The following is a 15,371-nucleotide window of genomic DNA, read 5'->3' as shown; positions in this document are numbered from 1 at the left end:
TATACTAAATTAACTGAAGATTTATTAACTAAGAAAAACAAATTTAGTTATTTACATGGTTAAAGCAGATAAACATACACATACTAATGAGTTAGCCTTAGGTTTCAAAAGGTGACAGAAGTTGCTGTATATGCAATCTCTATATGTCCTTTAGGGCTAAACCAGCCTATGCAGCTGGGGATCTCTGATGTATCCTTTGAGACTTTGGCAAGATTTCTAAGTCCAAGCAGCAGAGAGCTACAGTTTCTTCTTGTGGGGTATTTTTATTCCTTTCGCCCCAGAGTTCAAGCTGATGGGATGAGTTCACACACATGTCTCCTCTTCATGGGTGAGGGGAGGAATGCAATTAACCACGTAATTGTTCTTTGATGTTTCACAATGGCTCATTTGGTTTCAGTGGGCCACCTTGGTGGGTAGGACCTAACACCTTCTATAGGAAGCCAGCATTTTTACATTAAGTAAGGCTCCTTTTTGTGTTTGACTGATGACTTGTTTACACTTACAGCACTCCAGGGGCCAATATAGCGCTTAGTGAAGATGCTTCGTATGTTGATGGGAGAGCTTCTCCTTTGGAGTAGATACTCCACCTCTGGTAGTAGCTATGTCAACAGGAGAAGTCCTCTTGTCAACATAGCTCTGTCTGCACTAGGGATTAGGTTGGTATAACTGTGTTGCTCAGGAGTATGGATTTTCCACACCCCTGAGCAACATAGCTATAGTGACATAAGTTTGTAGTGTAGACCAGGGCTCATATAATTACAGAGGATTACAATGCAAACACTTACTAAGAAGTGAGGCTTTTACTCACGAAAGCTTATGCCCAAATAAATCTGTTAGTCTTTAAGGTGCCACCAGACTCCTTGTTGTTTATGAGGTGTGGATGTTATAACTGAGATTACTCAGGGGGGAGGGATAGCTCGGTGGTTTGAGCATTGGCCTGCTAAACCCAGGGTTGTAAATTCAATCCTTAAGGGGGCTATTAAAGGATCTGGGGCAAAAATCTGTCTGAGGATTGGTCCTGCTTTGAGCAGGGGGTTGGACTGATGACCTCCTGAGGTCCCTTCCAACCCTGACATTCTATGATTCTATACTACATGCAGTGTCCTACAAGCATTTAATCAAGTCTGAACACATTCTTATCAGCATAACATATATGGTAACAATACTAACACACAGGTGAGCCAGACTGGTTTCCAACTATGTGTTGGTCAATATTCAGTTGAGGCCTGGAGGCCTTTGCATGGGCTGGCACCTGGTCTGCCAGCGTCACAGTCACAGCATTAGTTTAAAACAAAATGCTATGACTGATTTCATGCATCTTTATATACACTTACAGGTTTTTGAGTAAGATTGTCAGGTCAGACAGCTCACATAAGCTTGTTATATTCCTAGGGTGAAATTCTGGCCCCACTGAGTGCAGTTTCAAAACTCTCATTGACTGCAATGGAGTGAGGATTCAAATGTATTTGGCATAAGGAAAAAACAATCTGATCCTTGTAAACCGATTGGAATTATTTGTCCAAAAAGTTGTATTAACATGGTGAAGAATATCATATTTTAAAGCTTTTGGTAGATCTAGGAGGCCAATCTCCTTTTGCATCTCCCTTTCAGTGTTAGATCTTCAGGTGGATGACATCCTTGTGCCCCTGAAACAAGAGAACACCAAACAAAAGTCCTAATTCTGCAGAGGAATCTCTGATTTATTAATAAAACTCAGTAACAAACTTCTGTGGATTACAGCTAGCCAGAGTTTTGGATTAATATTTTGTAATTTACAAATTAAATTAAAAGATGTTTTATAATATTTCAAGTAGGTTTAGCTCTACTTTTGTGAAAAGGTTTAACTTGCATTTCTGTATTATTGCTCCTTCAGATGTTGTACAGTTTCGTAGTGCCAAGATCTGGTGGTCTAATTCCTTCTCCTTTTTAATCCCATAGAAATATCAAAAGCTTATCAGATATCCAAATAATGCAAGTTGCCTGTGGCTACTGTCACTCACTTGCACTCTCAAAAGGTAAGTAAAGTTGTTCTGCAGTATTTATGTGAATTCCTATTGGGTAATTCAAAAGGGTTTTTTATAGAATTTTTTTAAGAAGGAACCACATTTTAAAATATATCTCCAAGGTGCCTTTGACACTGTGCCAAGTCCCACCTCCTATTGCCTTAGCTATGTTACCTTTTTATTTAATTAAAAAAAAAAAAAAAAGGAACGTTCTGATTTTTTTACTTGATATTTATTATAAAAACATAGCTCTGTCCTGATAGCCCTAGAATTATTTTTCTCCGCTACTCTCTAACTGACATAGAGTTAAAAGAAAATAATGAAATGTATGACAAGTCTCCAAAATATGTAATTGTTTTACTGATGTTCTTTGAGAGTATTATGGAAATCAAAATGTGAAAATCCAATTTGTCACTTTATCTTGATGAATAAGAGCATTTTACAATGTTAAGTATGGCCCTAATCCTGCAGACATTTATGGATCTGCATAATGTCATGTGTATGAGTAGTCCCATTTATTTCAATAGGTCATTCATGTTCTCATTATTTTTTCAGTTGTCTTGAACTGAGTCTTGCCAGCTTTGTCAGTGATGATTGTAAAGTGCTTGGTCATTGGCTGATTGGTTCATACTAGGGCTGTTAAGTGATTAAAAAAATTAATCGTTTGATTAATCACACTGTTAAACAACAATAGAATACCATTTATTTTAAATATTTTGGATATTTACTACATTTTCAAATATATTAATTTCAATTACAACACAGAATACAAAGTGTACCTTGCTTACTTTATATTTATTTTTGATTACAAATATTTCACTGTGTAAAAAATATTTTTCAGTTAATCTCACAAATACAGTAGTGCAATCCCTTTATCATGAAAGTTGAATTTACAAATGGAGAATTATGTAAAAAACAAACAAACCTGCATCACTTGCCTCCATCATTGTTCTTCACATCCTACGTTGTCAGCTTATATGAACCAAACCTTTATAACAGTTGTTAAATTGTTTTTGTTTGGTACATATTGAGTTTAATAATTTGGGACAAGTACATTTGGTTTTTGATATATGCTATTTGAGAGTCAATTTCTGACAGGCATAGCAAAAAAAAAAAAAGTTGTATACCTACAAAGGGCTATTGTTCTTACAGAATATTTAATTTTAAAAAAGAGCTCAACACAACTGCCATATTATCTTTGTCTACATTAGGGAAACTTTTTTAAAAATGACCATTACTAGTGCTGACTCAGGTCCACCAGTGTTAGCAACATTGGGAGTCATAGTGTAGATGGGCCTCTAGTATTTTTAATGGTGTCGTCCAAGCCTGCTCAGAGCAGGTCTAATCAATGCCTGTGCTTAAAAAGCCAATGGCCCATCCATTCTAGGGCATTGCAGTGTTGCTGACGTGGGTGGAGTTGAAAAAATGTTAGCAATAGTGAGTAATTTAAAACTTCCTTATTGTAGTGGACAAGGCTGCTATTTTACATTTGTGTATAGATAAGTATTTCTAACTTGAGCCAATAAAAGTGTGAAGTAGTGATGTTATCTCTGAGTAATTGGATAAAATTTGAAACTTAACATTTACTGAAAAGGCTTCAAAACTTCACATGATAATTCTTTTTTAAACTATCCAATAGATGCCAGCTATTGTGGATAGTAGAGTAAGTTACAGAATGGTGGTTCATGCTGTAAATTATCATTTCAGTAGCAACATTATTAAATTTATTTGAGACTAATTACATCAATATTTGTATTAATTTCAGTGGCATTTTTAATAAGTGATGGAAGCACGTACTGTTCCATTTCCATCTTACTTGATAAGGCTAATAATTAGCTGGTGCTGCTGATGTGAAAAAGTTATGTGCAACCTTGAAGTTTTTGAATTGATTTAAATATTAATTTCAAATTAGTCTGACATCTCGGTTTGACTTCAATCTCAAATTACAATCAGTTTTGAGTTTGAAAGACCAAATCAATAAAAATCTCTGAACTACTGAAATTATTTGAATTCCCTGTACAAAATAGTCTAGCTGTTTAATTTTTGAAAGGTCATGAGTTTGTCCTTTTTGTTAAAGGTATTGAACACAGTTATAAATTATATTTAAAGTATGTTGATCCTGCTTCATCTTAGATCTTTTTTTCTCTTTAACAGGAAGTGAAGTTTATTCCTGGGGACAGAATAAATATGGCCAACTGGGTATAGGTTATGAATTTAAAAAGCAGACTTCACCTCAACTGATTAAATCTTTACTGGGAATCCCTTTTGCACAAATTGCAGCAGGAGGAGCACATAGTTTTGTACTAACTCTTTCCGGAGCCATTTTTGGATGGGGACGCAACAAATTTGGTCAACTTGGTCTTAATGATGAAAATGGTGAGTAGTTGTTACTTCAAAATATTTCACACTGGAAGTCTTTATTGTGGCTCTGCCTTGTACTCAGTGTCTTGGAATAATCTTCAAATTGGAATTCTTGTCCGCATCATTGACTAGCAGAGTTATATAAACATCCTGGTCTTGTTAATTCAGTGTCTGGTTTTACATTCACCATTGCCTGGGCACCCTGGATTGAGTTTGTAACTCAAAACCCAGGACAGCTTCCCTCTTGACAGACTAAGGATGTATTTAAATTAGCAAGTAAGGCCCTGACTGCAACATTTGCATATGTGCTGAGCTTTTATCAAGTGGGACTAAAGTATGTAACCTCTGTTTCTTTTGCCCACCCCAGAATGAGATCAGGTGTAACTGGGTCCCTGGAAATGGGACAGGATCATCCAGACAGTCCTGTCAGATACTACTTATGAGAGCTGAAGTCATAGTTACATACAAAAGAGAAAATAGAAAAGATATTGTCTCATTGCTTCATAGTAAAAGCTCTCACTGACAAAGTTGTCCTGTAATTCTGCTGAGTCCCTTTCCCTTTCTATTTATGAATGAAAAAGCGTTTGAGCTCTTTGAGCTCTCATTCTTTTCTTTTTAACCTTTCCTTTGCCCTTTTAAATTAACTTAACAAGAATGATTCTGTTGAGTTACTTAGAACTTGAACAATCTACCTTTTGGTAAATGATCACATTTTCTGAGACTGCTTTTAACCTATAGTCTAATAGATAATCGTATACAGACAAATTTAACATATCCTTTTCATTATATATTTGCCTTGTCTTCTGTCTTCCAACGACCCCTTTTGGGGACTGTAGTGATTATAAAATATTTCCTTTGTTTGGTCTGTTTATTTAGTAACAATTCAAAAACAAACCATGTGATGAGGAAAAATTAATGTTCCTTTCCTCTTAATGGGATTTGTCAAACAGTTTTGGACTAGTAGGTTTCAGAGTAGCAGCCGTGTTAGTCTGTATCCGCAAAAAGAACAGGAGTACTTGTGGCACCTTAGAGACTAACAAATTTATTATTCTTATTATTATGCTCTAATAAATTTGTTAGTCTCTAAGGTGCCACAAGTACTCCTGTTCTTTTAGACTAGTAGGTCCTCTTCCCCCAGCCACCCACCCCAAGTTTCAGGGCTTGTAGTTATGAATGTATTGTGGTGTGTGTGTGTGTGTGTGTGTGTGTGTGTGTGTGTGTGTGGAGAGAGAGAGAGACACAATTTAGTGCTAATTATAGTCTGTAAATTAATCTACAGATGCAGAATTTATGAATTACCAAATTTAATCTCAGATGAAATCAGAACAAAATGTCTAATTGTGCTGGGAACTGGTTAATGAGACAGTTAGCTATGGAAATGAGGATGTGTGTCGGTTCCATGTTAGGTGGAGAATGGGAAGAATGTATAATTCTCTAAAATGTCTCAATAAAAATACAATACAACTGAAACTTATTTCTGAAGTAATAGTTTTAAATATGGTTGTCCTTTTTACAATGAGAAGATTAGAAAGACTGAAACTGGTTTTTAGTGGTCACGTTTTCAGAGTTAATCAGTCTGGTGGAAAACGAAAACACATTGTTTTCAAATTTCATAGTCTTTGTAGATGCTCTTTAGAGTCCACATTACCCCATTTTTATCAGGCACTGATAAAGTATACATTTTTAATGTACAGAAAATTATTTTTAAATAAAGTTATACAATTGTCATTGTACATTTAAACATTTCTTTAGTATTGTTAGTTTACAAATTTTCACTTGTGCAACTAGATGACAATGCTGTTTTAGTCTGTTATATCTGCAGGGAAATTAACTTCTGCTTCTAAAACGAACACGAACTCTGACATGGTCTATTGCTATAACAGTATCTCATGTGCTGTGTAAAAACATTTTTTTAAACTCCTGGAGTGTGCAAATTCAATGTAATTTTATCTCTGTACACTTTACTTTTTAAAAAAACAAATTAACATTTTTCATCATCTAAAACATATGCATGGGATAATCTTTCCTCTTCTGCATTGTCCACCTTAGGTCTAATGTACTGCATTGTATTTCATGATTTGTGGGATAAAGTTCATGAGCCAGTGCCTTTAATTTTAAGGAGTGTAAACCTTTGTTTATCAAAATTCAGGATGAATATTTTTTTATACAGTATTTTTATATGGTACCTCTCACTTAATGCCTCTGTATTTTGGGTTCTTATAATTTTTGAATCCTATAGATTAATAAATTTGGGCCAAAAGATCACTAATTTTGAAAGTTAAATCTGGAGACAGAGCTTTTTGATGCAACTTCTTTTTCAAAACACGTTTTATGTACTGACATTATAATGTGACCAACTTTTTATTAAAACCTTCAGACAGGTATGTTCCTAATCTGCTGAAGTCCCTAAGATCTCAGAAAATTATTCACATCTGTTGTGGAGAAGATCATACAGCTGCTCTTACAAAGGTACAGTACTTAAAGTATCGTCTGATTTGTTAATTTAGGCACTTCATGTAGCAGTGAACAATGCTCTTTTAAAGTCTCTAAATGCAATATTTCTGTTGCAATGTATTTCTATTTCTTAAAAGTTAGATGGATAAAATATGGCCTGTGAAATCATGATAATAGTAAGAGAAAGGTTAAACATTTTAAATAAAGACCCACATTCTTCATAAGCTACATAAACCATATTTATAGTACAGGCACTACAGTGGCACAGCTTTGGTGCTGCAGCTACGCTGCTGTAGTACCATCGTGTAGATGCTCCCTACAATGATGGAAGAGGTTTTACATGCTTCTGAGTGCCGTAGCTATGTCAACCTAACTTGTAAACGTAGACCAGGCTTCAGTCTAAGATAGGGGTTCCCAAACTTGGTTTGCAGCTGCCACTGGCTGGGAACAGCGAACCGCGGCCACTGGGAGCTGCGAGCAGTCGTACCTGCGGACACTCAAGTAAACAAAGTGTCTCGCGGCCCGCCAGGGGCTTATCCTGAACAAGCCGCGAACCAAGTTTGGGAACCCCTGGTCTAAGATGTGTCAGCTTTACTAAAGATGAATTTGCAAGGTTTTTACATTATTAAAAACACTTTGTGATCACGACATTGCTTATGGCATTATTTAAACTCTGCGATAGTTGAGCTTTAGAGTGCACTGTTCTAAATACTAACATAAACTTCTGAGCTGGATGGTTTTACTTTTACTGCATTTGTCATAAAGTTTTCCCTGACAAGGTTAGTTCCAAATTAGATTGTACAGTTGATAGATTTTATTTTAATTCAGCAGCAGTATTACTTGTAAATAGTAAGTAATTAGCAATAGTGGAAATTGTCCGACGTTATCCAGTGGGTAACTACTGTGCAAGCAGTTAGTGTGTGAGCTTCCTTCAGGGTTTTACCAATAGCTTCAGCCCTCTCCTGAAAGAAACATCCTTTATTTGATGGGTTCTTAGTTTTATGTCATTGTAGCTCAATCCTATACAGAGGTGAATACCTGAACCACAACTGACACTTAACTTCAGTTTATGTTTAAGTGCGTTATTTATTGTAGTCTCTTTTTTTGTATTTTGTATAAATTAGTTTATGAAAAATGTTCAAATAATAGAAATCTCTCCATAATTATAGGAAAAGATGTCCAATAGAAGCAATTATTTATGAACAAATATTACCCTGCAGTGTATGTGAACCAAATATTTGCACCACTATAATCCTGAGATTGAAACTGATTTCACTGATACTAATTGTCCAAGTTGAGACATGCACAGTATAAACAAAATAGTGACCAGTAAACTGTATTTTAAACTTTTTTTTCCTTTTACTAAGGCATTATTAGTAAAATAGTTAAATCAGATTTACAAGAAGTGTAAGTTGACACTATCCCTTTAATGTGAATGGTTAAGATATGTTAATTTACTGTAAATACTAAAACGAACATGATTTTTCTGTAGTCCCTTCAAGCCCAGCAGTCCCTCTGCATAATTGCAAAATTAGGGTCTTAATATATTTCTGTGTGTGGAGGAACTAGTTGTATGTGAGAGTATTTTAAAAGCCCTTCCAGAATTTAGAAGTACCTGGCACTGTTTATTCTAATTCAGTGAATGGGGCTGTTTTTCTCAGCGGATGCTGCCATTTTAATGACGATTTCCAGCAGAGATCCAGTCTGGTGCAGAGTAGAATTGAAAGAATCAGCTTTGCAATTTGAAAGCATTTGAATATGGAAATTTTCACAGTTGTTGTAAGGTAAGTTGCGTAACTTTTAAAAACATTTTTGATTAACATTCTTCTGTTATGGTTTTTGGTTAATTTCCTGTTAAATTAATCAAAAACATTTTTTTTTAAATAATTGAACTTGCCTTACAACCATGTTGAAACTTTTTGATATCCTGTGCTTTCAAATGATGAAGCTAATGCTTTCAATCATACTCTGCATCATTTCTTTGAGTAGGGCAGCTTCCTATTTGGAAATTATTATGAAATATATTTATGAATTAAGTTTTAGGGTTTTCCTGGGTTTTTTTTAGTTTTTATGTGCAATTGTAGTTCATCTGTGGAAAAGAGGAAAAAACAAGGTTTAGTATCTTGTTAATGGCAGAATTATTGTGTAATAATGTGGAAATTTCAAGAACATTATTTAACAATGGTGTAATATATATGATAGATGTACTACATTTTCATAAATGGAATTAACTTGTAACCCTGTATAGATGAGTACCCTTATTTTTCTATTCCACTATCTTGTTAAAATTATATAAACCAAGAAAGGAGAACTGTACAATAGATGATTCTTATTGTTCAATGTATTCTAATTTTAATCCAAATATATTTGTTTAGGAAGGTGGCGTTTTTACATTTGGAGCTGGAGGCTATGGACAATTGGGTCATAACTCTACCAGCCATGAGATAAACCCAAGGAAAGTTTTTGAACTTATGGGAAGCATTGTCACACAGATCGCTTGTGGGAGGTAAGTTCCATTCTGTACTAGAGCTATGAATGGCAAAAATATTTTGTACATTGAACATCCAGTTGTATAGTGAAGTATCTGAACTCTGACCCTTACAGATAAGGGGTAAGGACAAAATTGTTAGACTTGAAGTACTTAAATGTGTTATCTTAAACAGTATTAAATAAAAAATGTACCACAAAGATGTATGACTCTCTAAACAGAACTGCAATAATCATTTATTTTTAATCTGTGTCCATCCTTGCCTTCCTAATTCTGGTCCTTGCATATTAAGTGAAGGCAATAAACCGTATCTAACAAGCATTTAAAAAAAACAACCACCAAACTCCAGATCCTGAACAATGAAGATGTATACGTGCCTTTATTGAGTGTAACACAAGGGCTAGAAACATACCTTTTTTTAAATAAAAGCACTAGATGATGGCTTCAGGGCAGTGGGTGTTCAACATATATGTGTGTGTACTCTTAGTTCAAGCCAGGGAGGATATTTATCATTGTTCAGATTGTAGTAGCACCCAAAATGTAGATGCTTCCCAGACATAGCTGAAGACATTGTCCTTGTCCCAAAGATTTGGTAATCTAACAGGACAAAGACAAAGAATGGAAGAAAGATACACATAGGAGCAAAATGATCGTGCTGGTGTTAGGGATGCTTTGTTTTTTAAATATAAACTGTCCTCAATTACCATTCTGTCTATCCATGGTGACCATGACTGGACCATTCCCTGTTGGCAGTCTACATTAATTCATGACTGTTTATCGCACGCTGTCCCCTCCTCTACCATGAATTTAAGGCTGAGAGGAAAAAGAATTGCAACCAGTCTGGCAGAAACTTTAAATTCTAAATGTCCAAGACCACCCTCCAGGTCAGGCTTTGGGTGGGAAGGGATGGCAGGCTCCAGGTGGCTGCTCTGTCCTCTAATGTTCCAGGCGGGTCCTTTTATTTCACTACCTTGGAACACCTGGTTTCTGGTAACATGCTGAAGGACGTTAAATATACTGTTAACAGTCCTATTTTGACCTACACATAGCATGTTACAATGCTTGCATAATTTATTTTAAATTTTGTATCTCTGCCGTAGGCAGCACACCTCTGCATTTGTTCCTTCATCTGGAAGAATTTACTCCTTTGGTCTTGGAGGTAATGGACAGTTAGGAACAGGATCAACCAGTAATAGGAAAAGTCCCTTCACAGTAAAAGGAAACTGGATTCCTTATAGTGGGCAGTGCCCACCAAGCACAGGTAAATGTGTGACACTACATATTAATTCTTTAAACTATTTCTGCATTGTTTGAGCTTTGGGAGGTAACCAACTATGATTTCCCAGTGTATCAGAGAAGAACACTTCCATCTCCCTAAAACCTTTTCTGCACTAGGAAATATTTGCTAAAATCTTACAGATGATGCCCAAAGGAGCTAAATGAGTGGCATAACAAAAGTGCGTTTGCGAGTGTAGTCCAAGATTTCTGTTGCTGCTACTATTTTAAGCACTGTGTTGTCGACCAGCTTTGAGCAGGGGTGATAACATCGTGCTTTCTGCAGAGAGACCCTTCTTGATTGCTTGATTCATAGACAAGCAGTCATTGTATCCATTGCAATGTGATGTGCCTTTTCAAACTAAGATTTGGAATTTTATTTTCATTGCAGACAATGAAGAATATTATTGTGTAAAGAGAATTTTCTCTGGTGGAGATCAGAGTTTTTCACACTACTTTAATCCACAGGTAATAAATTAAAATACTGTGAATTAGTTTCAAAGCCTATAACCAAGGCTCTATCCTATGTGGCATTTTAGACCTAAATTATGTGACAGGAACCTTAGAATTATGTACCTCTGCCTCCCATATCTTCTTCCCTTCATAGCACTCAGCCTTGGTCCAGAACAGCACAATCAGTATAATAATATGTTGTTGTTTAATGTAAGTTTGAGTTTATTTTATGCTCATCTCCCCTGACCCCCGCCACAATTTTTTTTCCCCTCTTTTTGACCTTCTGTTGGTTTTAGTATTGAAAATGCATAACTGCATAGTACAAGGTGTAGGGGGGAATCCTGAGGCTTTCATGGCTGGGTTAGTTCACAGTTGGGATTTTGGACGCTCAGGAAAGTGGAAAGCCTGTTGGTGGTGGTTTTTGCACCTGCAATGCATTTGAAGCTTTCGGTAATGGGATGCATGTCCTCTTTCCCTTTCAGACAGGCTCAGACATGAGTGGGGTTTGAACTTCTTGTTTTCTGCCACTTCTCAGCAACTTTTACCAGCAGCTAACTTCCCTATTGTTTCTTGCCCCAATATCTGGTATTTCGTCCAGCAGTGACTGATAAGCATGTTTAGCTGATCGTTTCTGCTACAATGATCAGTAGCCAAATAGTTTATTGCTGACATTTTAAATCATCATCATTAGATTTCATTACAGTCTTCGAGTAGCAGCCGTGTTAGTCTGTATCCGCAAAAAGAACGGGAGTACCTGTGGCACCTTAGAGACTGACAAATTTATTAGAGCATAAGCTTTCGTGGGCTACAGCTCACTTCTTCTTCGGATGCATAGAGTGGAACACACAGACGGAAGATATTTATACATACAGAGAACATGAAAAGGTGGAAGTATGCATACCAACTGTAAGAGGCCAGTCAATTGAGATGAGCTACCAGCAGCAGAAGGAAAAAAAACCTTTGAAGTGATAATCGAGATAACCCATAGAAGGTGTGAGGAGAACTTAATACTTGATGCAAATGACACTTGCTTTTATTAGATATACTCTAGAACAGTCAAGATTTGTATATATTGTAGTTTCATACAGCAGCATCAGCAGAGACTGGGAATGGTTGGGTCATTACACTAATTGAATCTTTCCCCCCATGTTAAGTTCTCCTCACACCTTCTATGGGTCATCTCGATTATCATTTCAAAGGTTTTTTTCTTCTGCTGCTGATAGCTCATCTCAATTGATTGGCCTCTTACAGTTGGCATGCAAACTTCCACCTTTTCATGTTCTCTGTATGTATAAATATCTTCGGTCTGTGTGTTCCATTCTGTGCATCCGAAGAAGTGAGCTGTAGCCCACGAAAGCTTATGCTCTAATAAATTTGCTAGTCTCTAAGGTGCCACAAGTACTCCTGTTCTTATTACAGTCTTAAACACTGTGACATCAGCAGTTTGAGACTCCCTAACCCCCTCTTTTTGTCCTGACAGGTTTCAGAGTAGCAGCCGTGTTAGTCTGTATCCGCAAAAAGAAGAACAGGAGTACTTGTGGCACCTTAGAGACTAACAAATTTATTAGTCTCTAAGGTGCCACAAGTACTCCTGTTCTTCTTTTTGTCCTATGACTGCAGAGGTGGTAGTCCCTCACAGTATGTGCTAACTACTTGTTTTGCCATGATGCTGGGAGTATCTTTTCCAGACCTGAAGAAGAGCTTGTCACCATCTTGTCTCTCTAATATCCTGGGACCAACATGGCTACAACTGCACTGCATAAACATTACCTCAGTCATTTTGCTTGTTTGTTGCCTCCCTTCACGATCAGTTTTTCTTCTGCTTAAACTGTGAGCTCTTTGGGCCTCATAACTTCCTTCTTAAATGATTGTAAAGTGGCTAGCACAGTTCTCTGGGTATTATAGAAATAACAACACCCTGACTCAGATGAATGTGGGCCATTCATATGTTCCCTGGATTTACTGTTACAGGTTATCTGTCAACTCAGGCAGACAAAACTGCGTTGACTTACTTTCACTTAAGATTCTGAAGTTTTTCTTCACAACCATAAAGGCTAAAAATGTAATTATTCTTAAATGAAAGCTTAGATTACAAGCATAGTTATATAGCAATTTTTAAAAAAGACAATTTTATATTCATGTGCAGATCTACATTGCCTAAATATACACAGGGTCTTGCCTGAAACCTTAATTTTTTGTAGTTTAATTCGTTCAAAACAATAGTTGCCCAGCAATCCAATTTAAAATGCCAAACTCCAGACCTTGACCATAAAATTGAACAAACCTTGCATATTACTTTTTTTATAATTAAAATTTTGAATATTGTAGTATTTTTGGAATTCTAGATGCAGCAGCAGCAGAAGTTCGTTCCAACATAAATTTTAACAATTCTTCATGATTTTTCTTATTCTTATATGTAAAAATGCTCAGATGTAGTTGGTATTTATATAGTTGCAGTGCGGTGTGTGTTTGTGTGTGTGTTTGGTTGTTTTTTTTAATGTTACCAAAAAAACCAGTTCCTATAAACTGCCAAAATAAGTTGTCTTTTGTTGTTGTGGTGGTGGTGTTTTTTTTTTAAGTACGTTTTGACAAGAATTAGCTGAGGTTAACTGGCGATCACTGATGCATGGGGGACCATTATTTATTTTGCTCTATAATATCCATAAATCTTTAGGTGCTATAAGCAGGGCGCTACTTTAGTACTCTTAATAGTTTAACATTTTGTTGTTACGTTGTTTGAAAAATGTTTGAAAAGCATAAGAATTCCCTGCGTAAGCATATAAGGCACTGTTCCTGGTTTTTAGCAGAAAGCAACTTTACAGAAAATAAAACAGTCTACTTGTCTCACTCTGTCCTCTTTCCTGTGTGCAGGCATGCAGATACTGTGCATGATTAACTCTGTGGTATGGAGGGAAGCAAAAACGTGTTTGTTAGTATATTATTTGTCAGGTGTGTTAGGACCCTCTCGGATATAGAATAAAGGTAGTTCCCTGTCCTTAAGAGCTTACAATCTAAATAGACAAAACGGACACAGGATAGGATAAAGGAATGACAACGTACCATATTTCTACTAAATCGTGTTGCTTTTTATGTGTCATTAGTTCCACAATTTTTTCTTAATTTTCCTTTTTTAATTTAAATTTCTCCTCTGCCCTTTTTGTGCTCCCTCTTGCTGCTTCCCCCGGGCTCCCTCTCCTCCAGGCTGAGGTGGGAGCTGCTGCAGCCTGATAAGGCCTGCAGGTAGGAGGCAGCCCTGGCTACACCACAGTTACTGGACTTTTGGTGTTCGCTCAGTACATTTGACTGGACACTGCCACATCCCCTTTTTGCCAATACTTTCTGGCTGAAAATTGGGCACCTGCCACCAGGAAAACAAGCCAAAAACTGGACTGCAGGGTAAAACGCCGATGGGTGGCAACCCCAAAGAGTAGGGACCCCTGTTTATCAGAGAAAAATGGGGTTGGTCAGAGGGGAAGTCAAACTCCTCTCCCACTACAGCCTCCTTGCACATAGTGTTTGAGGGAAGTTTGGGGGAGGAGATTAGTCAGAATAGCTACTGAATGTGGTGACTAACATTGTCTGTATCTTCAATTCCCATTGGACAGTGGGAGCAGCTGGAAATAGAAATTACCCCACTAAAGGAACCAATGGTAGCACAGCAATTTAGCAAGCCATTCTGCTAGTATCTGGTTTGAGATTGCATCTGGGAGACTCTTAGGGGAGTGGATATTTAGTATAGGTTAGGTGAAGTTCTTTGGAGTTTGCCCTGGGATTTCCTTATAGTGAATTTTCAGCTTCAAGAAACGAAGAGCGTTTAAAATGTAAATCCCCTCCTTTGCCCTGTCTCCCTTTTCTTTTTGGTGCTTATCTTGTGTGTAAAGAAGCCAATGAAGTGCTTCCAGGTTTTCTGCAGAGTTCCTTTCACTGCAGTGGGGAAGCATGTAATGAAAAATGAAAGAATCCCACTAAGGAGTTTCAGTTGAGCATGTATTAATCTGTTAAGAAGAGCACTCGCTTGTGAGTGTTTGAGTTACTGCTCAGTAATAGAAAGCTATTTGAACTGTTTCTTAAATTTACCCATGATCAGATTTGCTCATGATACCAAATGGGTGCTAATCACAGTAAGCCAAAAAATAAATTGTAAAGTGACCTGTGGTGATTAAAATGGTGAGGACTGCAGACAATAAAAGGGATTTAGTAGTAATAAATGTAAAATCCAGCAATAAGTGGGAGAGGAAGGGGGACAGCAAATGAGGTAGAGATAGAACTTGACAAATAAACTCACTTTAATACAAAAATATTTATTTTCATCTTGCCTCCTTCTTCCTGTCCAAATA

The 15,371-nt window shown here is 36.7% G+C and overlaps 1 protein-coding gene across 17 annotated transcripts in view; it reads left to right on the top strand.

The window, feature by feature from the left end:
* The window catches only part of HERC4 (HECT and RLD domain containing E3 ubiquitin protein ligase 4), a 109,849-nt gene that overhangs the window by 15,367 nt on the left and 79,111 nt on the right, over nucleotides 1-15,371 (top strand). For 16 of the 17 annotated variants that reach the window (XR_010589485.1, XR_010589486.1, XR_010589487.1 and 13 more), the window contains exons 5-10: nucleotides 1,939-2,015; nucleotides 4,158-4,379; nucleotides 6,742-6,833; nucleotides 9,194-9,324; nucleotides 10,407-10,567; nucleotides 10,973-11,049. Coding sequence is in view for 12 of the 17 variants with exons in the window: in XM_065553465.1 (XP_065409537.1) it covers nucleotides 1,939-2,015; nucleotides 4,158-4,379; nucleotides 6,742-6,833; nucleotides 9,194-9,324; nucleotides 10,407-10,567; nucleotides 10,973-11,049 (760 nt within the window). In the remaining 5 variants the exon portion in view is untranslated. The remainder of the gene's footprint in view (nucleotides 1-1,938; nucleotides 2,016-4,157; nucleotides 4,380-6,741; nucleotides 6,834-9,193; nucleotides 9,325-10,406; nucleotides 10,568-10,972; nucleotides 11,050-15,371) is intronic. The other variant, XR_010589489.1, reaches the window with a different exon arrangement.

Source organism: Chrysemys picta, chromosome 7 (assembly GCF_011386835.1).
Source record: "Chrysemys picta bellii isolate R12L10 chromosome 7, ASM1138683v2, whole genome shotgun sequence".
Taxonomy (NCBI): Eukaryota; Metazoa; Chordata; order Testudines; family Emydidae; genus Chrysemys; species Chrysemys picta.
Note: the sequence above shows the minus strand (reverse complement) of the source record. Positions and strands in the feature narration are given on the sequence as shown.